Raw genomic sequence first — 9,902 nt, 5'->3', positions numbered from 1 at the left:
TCCCCAGCTGGATCCCGTTATCCCGAGCGCAATCCCCAGCTGGATCCCGTTATCCCGAGTGGATTCCCCAGCTGGATCCCGTTATCCCGAGCGCAATCCCCAGCTGGATCCCGTTATCCCGAGTGGATTCCCCAGCTGGATCCCGTTATCCCGAGTGGATTCCCCAGCTGGATCCCGTTATCCCGAGTGCAATCCCCAGCTGGATCCCGTTATCCCGGCGGGGAATCCCCCGGGATGTTCCCATAAAAAGCTCCCGGGCAGCCCCTTTGCCGTGCACTGCTTTTCCTGGGGTCAGGATGGGGTTTGGGAGCCGCTTTGGGGTCGTTCTGCTCTGCTGGGTGTTGGCTTCGGCCGCATCCTCCGATCCCTGGGGCTTTCCCTCGCGGAATTCCGCGGTGTGGCGGCTGCGGGGTGACTCGCCCTGGGCGCGGGTGGATCTGTCGCAGCTGCGGGCGCTGTCCCCGCGGCCCGCGGTGGCCGTGCGCTGCCAGGAGGGGCAGCTGGCGGTCACCGTGCGCAGGGACCTCTTCGGCACCGGCCGCCCGGTGCGGGCAGCGGAGCTGAGCCTGGGCACGGCCTCCTGCCCGCCCCTGTCCCCGAACGCCGCCCAGACCTTTGTCACCTTCGTGGCCGCGCTGCACGAGTGTGGCAGCACCCTGCAGGTGAGTGGCACTGCCTAGGTGGCCACGGGGTGAAGGTGTCACCCCTAGAGGTGCCCTGGTGCAGGAGCTGGTGGGTTTGCGGTGAGGAGTGCCCGGAGCAGGGGTGGATTTTGGGGTGTGGATCTCGTGGATGAGGCACACGCTCAGTAGTGGGTTTGGGATCGGATTAAGGAATTTATGGGACAATGGGTCCTGAGGCGCTGGCCTCCTTCAAGCCGGTGCCTTGTTGGGATGCCAGCACACAGCTCCACGTTGTCCTGTAGGATCGGGAATGTGGCTTTTCGGTCCTGGCACAGTCCCTGCTGGTGCCGAGTTTGTTTTCTAGGTTTTTCACCTCTCCCAAATTCTCCTCCTAGGTGACCCCAGACTCCCTGATCTACAGAACCACTCTGTTCTACAAACCCACCCGTTCTGGCAACCCCCTTATCGTGAGGGCCACCCCAGCCGAGGTCCCCATTGAATGTCATTACCCCAGGTGAGTGGTGGGGGCTGTCCCCGTGCTGCCACAGCCCTGAGGTGCCACTGCCACCCCAGGTAATTCCCGTTGCTTCCCTTCAGGAGGAGCAACGTGAGCAGCGGTGCCGTGCACCCCACCTGGGCCCCGTTCCGCTCCACGGTGGCGGCAGAGGAGCGGCTCCGGTTTTCCCTGCGCCTCATGGATGGTGGGTGCGGCCCTGGTGGCCTCGTGTCCCTCAGCTCCCCCTGGCTCCCGCAAGCCCCAGTGGAGCCAAATCCACCCCATGGGGGTTACTGCACATTTAAGCAGTCCCACACTCCCCGGGAGTCCCCAAAGTGACCCTGTCCCCTGGGATCTGCATTCCAGACGAGTGGAGCAGGGAGCGGCTCTCCAATGGTTTCCAGCTTGGGGACAGCCTCCGCTTCCAGGCCGATGTCACCTCGGAGGGCCACGTGCCCCTGCGGCTCTTCGTGGATCAGTGCGTGGCCACCGCCACCCCCGACAGGAGCTCGTCCCCCCGCTACGCCTTCATCAACCTGGGCGGGTAAGGCCGGGCTGGGGGCTGGCTGCAGGATCCCGGGTTCCTGTGGGGAATCCCAGCTGATTCCCAGTCCTTCTCCAGGTGCCTGGTGGACAGCAGGGCAGAGGACACCGGCTCAGCCTTCGTGTCCCCGCGGCCCCGGCCGGAGTCGCTGCGGTTCCTGGTGGACGCCTTCAAGTTTGCTGGAGACACCGGGAACTTGGTGAGGTGTTGCTTCCATCCCTCCTCCTTTCTTGGTTTATCCATGGAAAAAAGCCCTGAAATCTCCAAGATTAATGGATTTTCCTTGATTTCCCCTGCCAGCTCTACATCAGCTGCCACCTGCGGGTGTCCCCGGCGGCTGAAGCCCCGAATTCCCGGAATAAAGCCTGTTCCTTCAGCAAAGCCAGCAGCCTGTGAGTGTCCCTGCTGCGGGGAGGGGACCTGCCCTGCCCGCAGAGAGGGTCACAGGTGACTCTGTTCCAGGTGGGCACCTTTGGAGGGCACCGCGGCCATCTGCAGCTGCTGTGACACCGGCAGCTGTCCCTCTCCTGCGGGAGATTCCCGGGAATTCCGCGCTCCGGCCGCACGGATGGGCAGGCGTGTGAGGAGGGACGGCCCTGGACAGAGAGGTGCGTCCCAAAGGTGTCCCCAGGGCCCCTCGGGCCAGGCCAGTGGGGTTTTGGCACAGTTTAAGGACAATCCCGGCTCCTCTCTGGTGTCCTTAGGGAAGGGATTTTTAAAAGGAAAGAGGGGAATTTTGGGGGGATATTGGGGAAAAAAATTCTGTGTGGATGGGGAGGACCTGGCACTGCTGTTCATTCCTGGAAGTGTCCCAGGCCAGGCTGGAGCCACCTGGGATATTGGGAGGTGTCCCTGCCCATGGCACTGGATGGGCTTTGAGATCCCTTCCATCCCAAACCATTCTATAATTCTATCCTAATTGTGTCATTGCATTTAAAACCCCTGGAGTTCTTCTCTTCTGGTGTCCACCTTCCTGGAATTCCTAAATTCCAGCCTTAGCAGGAATTCCCTCTCCTGGGAATTTATTCCCATCTTTTTCCAGGTGAGCACTTGGGGCCGACTGAGGCCGATGTCTCTGTGGGACCCCTCCTAATCCTGGAGCCTGCTCAGGGATTAACAAACCCCTCTGGAAGTCCAGGATCAGCTGGGAACACTCCCCAAGGTAAGGGTCATTGTGGAGTCTTTGTGGGGTTGTGTCTCCCGGTATCACCCAGGGGTTGCTCCCATTGTGAATTCCTATTGATTTCACAAAGGGATTTTCTGGAACAATCCCCCAGGGCTGCCCTTTGGGCTCCTTCCCGAAGATGCCCAAGGATTGGGTGGAGGCTGGGACGCAAGTGGCTGAGGGTTGAAAGGGTTTTGTCCTTTCCAGGTGCTGCTGGTGGAATTCCCGTGGTGATCCAGGGGCTCCTGCTGACGGCAGCCACCCTGCTGAGCCTGACTGCCCTGGGAATGCTCCTGTGGCTGTGCCGGAAAAGGCTCTGTCCTCTGGGAATGTCCCAGTGATCCCAATAAAGAGAATAAGCATTTCTGTCACCTCCTGGTGTTCTCTGTGGGGTGGGAGGGGCTCCAGGCAGCTTTGGATGGGAATCCATCTCCTGGGAAAGAGATGGGATTGGGGATCTGGAGCTGCTGCCACCTGGAAGCGATTCCCAAACCTCTATGCACTTGGATTTGGGAAGTACAGGTGGATTTTCCAGAGGCTTGTCCATGGAAAGGAATCCTAAACAAGGTGTGGCTCCTATTTAAGGGATTTATGGGTGTACTGAGGTTCTAAATGAGTTATTGATTTTTGGAATTCCTCTTTTCCTTATCCAGTGAGATGGGGGAATTCTGCTCCAAGATCCCTTGAAAGGATGCAAGGGCAGCTGGAATTCTGGGATTTTGATTGGTTTTGGTGCTGAGTTTGGCTTCCTTACAGGGGAAAACCTCAGGGATGGGAAAGGGATGGAGGTGCCTCTGTTTGCAGGGGCTGGATGGGAATGAATTCCATTATTTTTATGGAGTGTGAGAGCTCTGGGATGAGCACAGCATTGTGATTGCTTTCCTTGGGCCATGGTTGGAGCTGGGGACTCTTCCTGGGAAGATCCCAAACCTGGGGATCCCATTCCAGGGCAGCTGCAGATGCTGTGGGTTCTGGAGATGTGTGGGGATAGGAAAGGACAGCCTCGGGATGGGTGCCCTCCACACCTCTGCACTCCTCTTCCCCAGCTTGTTTTGTCCCCAGAGAACTTCTGGGGACATCCTGGGCTGCTGCTGCCAGTGCAATGACGAGCCTGGTTGGCTAAGTACAAAACCCTCCTGTCTTTTGGCACTGTGGTCGTGGTCCAGCCTTTGAGGCCCTCTCTGCTGCAGGCAGGTAGGAGGCAGGACTGAGATTTGCACACCTAAATCTGCTGATTAGAACTCTATAAACTAACCACCAGCTCAGATCCACCTGAGTGATCTCTGCCTCTTCTCCTGTGACAGAATTGCCACAGTCAGTAGGGTGGCAGATTCAATTACTGTCATGGAATAAGATCTTCTCCAAGACTTTCTGAGGATTGAGCATCCAAACATTGGCATAATTGGAGTGAAGATAGAGGAACAGTTAAAAACTGCATGAGAGAGAAACTGAAAAATTGTAAAGAAAAGGGAATAATATGTGAGATGTTGTAAATGTGTTTGGAAGCAGCGTGTCATTGTGAGGAATACAAAGAAAAGGAAATGAGAATGTTACAAGATGAGTTTGAACAAAGAAAATGACAAAAAGAGCTGTTATCTCTGTGAATAGAACAATTGCAGAAACAACTGGGGTGGGGAGAAAGGAAGAGTAGAGGACAAATTAGAATTTATGATCTGGTATATTGGTTTCCATAAAGATCCATTAGTTAATTGCATCCCCAGAAGATTGGGATGGAAATATGTGGAAGGGGACCCTGACTGGGAATGTAGGGATGAGAGTAGTGAAGTGAATGAATTAGATGAATTGTAGTTTGTTAGCCCATCTTATTAAAATTTGAAGTGTCCCTTGGGCTCCAAGGGGATAAGCAAAGAAATACCACCAGAACCATTCTGTGGGACCCTCTTCAACAGGATAATTTGCAAGAACAATATGGCGAGAAGGCTGGCAAGAGTGGAACTTGGTATTTTTGTGGTGTCTCTTTGACCAGGAGAGATCATATGGAAACCCAAAGTGAAGCAGAGGTGGCTTTTGGGGACCCAGAGGTGTTTTTTTAACAAGGGAAGCAGATCTGAACAATGAATCACATTCCCTTACATGCTGAACAGCTTACTGTGCAAGGGAATAGATCACTGCACTGAGACAAAGGTGCTATCCCTGTGTATTCACTGAGCAGCCTTTAACCTGTCCAGCTCCCACAGGCCCCAGGCCTTGAAGGTGGAACCTCTGCTCTTTTAAAACTCTACCCCATTATGGAAAGAGGCCAACCAAAAGACAACAGTGGAGCTAAACATGACATTAATGCTGACTGCTCACTAGGAGGGGTGATCAGCTTGGACTCTCCCCACTGAGACTTGTCCTGTTTCCCTGTCCAGGACCCACACTGGGTTATACAAAATCCCAAAACCCATTTGAACCACATCTAGTTTATCCATCAACAAGCCTGGTGTATGGAGTGAAAGCCCTCATGTCTTTCATTTGTACAAATCAGTATGGAAATGGTTGTAATCATGTTTAAGCCTGAGTGCATTGCTTTTTCAAATTTTGCATTGCAAAAGCAAGCTGTAATTGTACAAATTTAGGAGTCCCACCCATTAACATGGATTTGGCAGAGGGAAATGTAAGCGCAATACATGAAAGACAACCCCCCAAAAATGAAGTGGAAGTTTACTTGCTTAGTTTTCAATGTGCTTCCATTGAAAAGGGGTATAGAGCTAACCAGGCTGGTGGCTGCTCAATGACTGTTACATAAGAAGATGACACAGGAAGAGAAATAGTATCAGATGTAACTTATCATTTATCTGTTTGTCCTGGAGATTTAATTTAAACTAGGATTGTTTATATCAACACAGCAAAAACTACCCCACAATGTATCCTACTACCTCTTGGACCTGTTGCAATCTTAACTCCACAGATTTCTGAAATTGAGCCCAATGGTATTAAAAAGACAGTCTAGCAACAAGTGATCCTTAATCCATTATGAAGCCTCAGGCCTGTGGAACTGTCACTGCAGGTTAATATCTCTGCACTTAAACCTACCTGCTTATCATCCCTATATCCATCTGCACAGGGCTGCTCACAGGCTTGCACAGCTGAGCCTTCCCCTCTCCAAAAGGAGCCAGGAGAGGTGTGACTGGCATCCCAGGAACAGGATTAGGAGTATTAAATAAACAGCATGCATGCTGAAGTTTTGGCAAATAAATTAAGCTTGGCAACAAGTGCTTTGTATGAGCAAGAGCACCTGTCAAAATCTTCTTTGTTGGCATTAGGAACTGGTCAATGTCTCCTGGCTGGTATGTTGTCTAAATAGCAAAGAATTATTGGAAAGGATCCCTGCCTAACTGTAAATGCACTCGGCATCACCCAGAATCATGTTTCCATTGCTCTCAGCTGTATCCCAGCTCAGTTGCAGGTGCAATCCACTCCAGCAGAAAGGGAAAGTGATGAGGGCATCTTACCCACCGAGTTTCAAAAGGTAATTTGGGTAATTTCAACACAAAAATTGTTTTAAAAATATTTATTTTAATTCAAAAAGCATTTCCTGTCTTGGTGGTATCTACTACATTTCACTTAAGGCCACACCAGAAGTAGGGCTACAGGTTTTATCTTAACTCTATGCAATGCTTAATGGCTGGAGTTGATGATTTTATCTTAACTCTATGCAATATTTAAGGCTTTTATCTTAACTCCATGCAATGTTTAATGGCTGGAACTGATAATTTTAGAGGTGTTTTCCAGCCTAAATCATTCTATAGACCCGATCATTGCATTGGGATTGAATGAACATGGAATTGTACTCTGTTAAAACCTGGAGTATGGGCCCAGCGAAGTGGGAACAAATGGCAAACTGTCACTGCTGCCACATGTGTTGTGCAGAAACAACAAGGATTTATTTGGGAATGTAATACTGTTAAGACCCAAGACATTTGTCTTGACACTGAACAAAATGTTTGTCATTTTGAAATACATCCCAGAGAGACCTCTGAGACTGTACTTGGCTGTGCTGGGAATGGATGTGTTTGCATGAGAGCCCTTTGTGCCTCTCTATTTATAGAGACTGTGCACAACCCCTCAATTCCTGCAGCTGTAATTTTATTATGGGATGCAACTTTAGCTATGCAGCCACAACCCACCACGTCACAGCAAAAGTGAAGAAGGATGGAAAACATCACTGGTGAGAAAATCTGCTCAGGTGGTCACCAACAGCCACCAGAGCTAGGAATTAAATCTTGCACCTAACTGTAGTCTTGTTAATCATTGTAGTTTTGTGTTCATTATACTTCTGTTTATATGCCAAATTACAGCTTATATCAGAGTATAAGAGCTATGAGTTGATGTGTGGGTATTAAGGGATCAGCAAATCTGACATATTATCTTATTTATCAGTCTACTCCCCACTCAGTAAATTAACTTCCAGCTCAGATCTGCCTCAGTGATCCCTGACTCTTCTCCTGCAACACAGGGTGTGATATTCTTTGAGTTGAGGTGCACTGTGGGATTTTAAATCATCTTTTCTCCTGTTCTGCTCCGTTTTTCCTCCCCTTGCTGAGACTCTCCATCCTCTGTTGGTTCATGTTACTTTCCAGCTTGCCATGAGTTGGGATGGGGGTGGATTTGTGTCCAGTGGCTTTAGGGTCAGTGTTAGCTCACATCAAGCTAAGGGGACACTGAGACATCCCCAGCACTAAACCAGTGCAGGAATTGGCATTACACTTGCTCTGCCTGGTGCCTTCCAGGTCTGGAGTGGGGGGAATCGGTGGGATGGGCTGGGAGGTGGAGAGCCACCTCCAGATGTGCTGGAGGAACAGATACTGTGGTTCTTGTTGTTTGCAGGTGGGTTAGGGCGTGAGCTGGTAGTGCAGAGCACAAAAGAGAACCCAGGCCCACCTGGGTGTGCTGCATCTTTAATGTGTTTGTATACAAATTTCTATGAACTCTTTACAGAAGAACAACCCTGGTCTCACAAAAATTAATGAACTTTAAGTCCCTCAGTCCTTCTGGTGGCATTGAAGACTTCTGCCTGTGTTGTAAATTCAAAGAAAAGCTGCCATTCTGGGGCTTCAAACTGGCATCTGAGGGACAAAACCAAGCTTTAAACAGCTGCAAAGACAGCCCAGGGCTGGGAGCTGAGTGCTGCTGCCTGTGTGTGCACAGCAGCATTGGATTAGACAGTGGCCAGGCTTGTTTGCCCCTCTGATGATACCAGATGACTCCTTGGCCCACTGCATCATCTGGAGAAAAACAGCTGAACAAATGGAGATGTGCAGGTGATCTGCAGTTCAGGGACTTGTTTTCTCTCTTGTGGGCTTTGGCATTTATTTTGTTTTGTTTTTCACTGCTGAGCTCTGAGGGGATTTGGATATTTGACTCTCCCCAGCCTGCTGGCCTTGGCAGGAAGGTTTTAACTTCTCAGCACTGAATAAGGTAACTGTGAGAGTGTGAATGCTTCAGCCAGATGATTTATTACTCAATAGAGCCATTGAAGAGCTGGAAATGGGATGTGATTTGTACTCGGGGCCTCTGCTGGCTTGCTGGGATGAATTCAAACCATCACCTGTGAGTGCAGCCTTTGCAGCCACTGGGATCCCACTGCTGCTCCCCTCATTTTCTTTTCCCTGCCCACACAGGATTAGCCAGCCCAGATATAATATCTTCATCCCTGCTGAACTGCTGAGAAATCCTGTGCCAGCTGTTTTTGAGAGGGGGAAAACAAAAAAGGAAAAAAAAAAAAAGGAAAATATTTTCTGATTTACAAAACTTAGTGAGGGGGAGGGAGGAAATGTGGGGTGTGGAGGCACCGGGGAGAATAAGAATAAATTAGCGCTGGGAATGGGAGCTGCCACTTAGCCCGGGCTTTGTGCCGGCTCTTTGCACTTCTCCAGCCCTGCCCCAGGCACCGGAGGGATGGGAGGATTATTGTGAGCTGTCTTTCCCATGCTGGGAGACAGGTTTGTGGACAGGGTGGCTGGGAGGGAATAAAGGCTCTGCTCTGCTTTCTTTCGTAGTTTTTCTGCCAAACTGGAAAGCCTAAGCTGCTCCCTGGTCCCCTGGTTCATCCTGTTCTAACTTTCCTTCCATCTTTCCTTGCAGCTTTGGGAAACTTCGCTTGCTGATACCATCTGTGAACACACCAGTGCTGTGTGTTTGTGTGCCGGGTTCGTTCAGAAGCACTGAGCTGAGAGAGAGACTCGTCTCTGCCTGGGCCAGGACCTCCTGTGAGACCCTGCTCAGGTCAGCAGGGTGCATTTTTGGGTGTCTTTGCTACTGTGTCAGAATCTGTGGTATTGATGATTCTGAGATTGTAGAAAGTCTCTGTCTTTCAGCCCCGCTGCCAAAGCAGAAGCCATAGTTCGTCTGTGCTGGTTTCAAGGTTGTTTATTCTGTTTATCTCTAACATGTTCTGCTGCCCTGCCGCAGCTCTGTCCTGCAGGGCAGCGTGTGGGGCTCTGCCCTCAGTGGGATGGTACAAACATTAAATACCACAAACTACCTGTGCTGGATTTACAATAACGTGCCAATATCTGTCACCTACGTTGGACAGTGTGTCCCCAGCCTGAACCAACAGAAAAATGCCAACACCACAGTGAAACATGGAGGGCATGAAGAAGGAGAAAAAGGACAAGACACACCCAATTTCCTCCATCTTGTCCCCTTTGGGCCCCTAATCTAGAATCCTAAAATTTTACTTTTGCACCTGTGCCACACTTAATTATTACTTCTATCAAACACTCAGAGCTTGTAATTCATCCTGTAAGATTGAAAACTCTTTTCCATGGACAGAGATCACAGACAGTGTCTCTGGGGGCTCTGTCCAGGGGGATCCTGACCCCCTGCCAGGGCTCCAGACCTTCCAGGGCAGCCAGAGGAAAGCCCTGGATTCCCACACTACTGCAAAGGTTAATGAACATTCCTACATCTCATGCTGTGTTAAATCACAGAACTTGAATGATGAGATTTCCTTTAGCTTTGGTGAGTGCTGCTGCTTTGTGCAGACACTGGCCCAACTGGGAGGGTGGCAAGCCCTCATCTCTGGGCTCCACAGAGCTCTGTGGGGTTTAGTGCTGCCCCAAGGCAGTC

The 9,902-nt window shown here is 50.7% G+C and overlaps 1 protein-coding gene across 1 annotated transcript; it reads left to right on the top strand.

Moving 5' to 3' along the window:
* The first annotated feature begins 296 nt into the window (after positions 1-296).
* Positions 297-3,169, top strand: LOC100219822 (zona pellucida sperm-binding protein 3). The gene is made up of 9 exons (XM_030272316.4): positions 297-662; positions 1,019-1,137; positions 1,221-1,324; positions 1,486-1,663; positions 1,742-1,862; positions 1,964-2,055; positions 2,126-2,271; positions 2,706-2,825; positions 3,036-3,169. The coding sequence occupies exons 1-9, from the start codon at positions 297-299 to the stop codon at positions 3,167-3,169; spliced, it is 1,380 nt and encodes a 459-aa protein (XP_030128176.4).
* Positions 3,170-9,902: the final 6,733 nt, after the last annotated feature.

Source organism: Taeniopygia guttata, chromosome 4A, assembly GCF_048771995.1.
Source record: "Taeniopygia guttata chromosome 4A, bTaeGut7.mat, whole genome shotgun sequence".
Taxonomy (NCBI): Eukaryota; Metazoa; Chordata; class Aves; order Passeriformes; family Estrildidae; genus Taeniopygia; species Taeniopygia guttata.
Note: the sequence above shows the minus strand (reverse complement) of the source record. Positions and strands in the feature narration are given on the sequence as shown.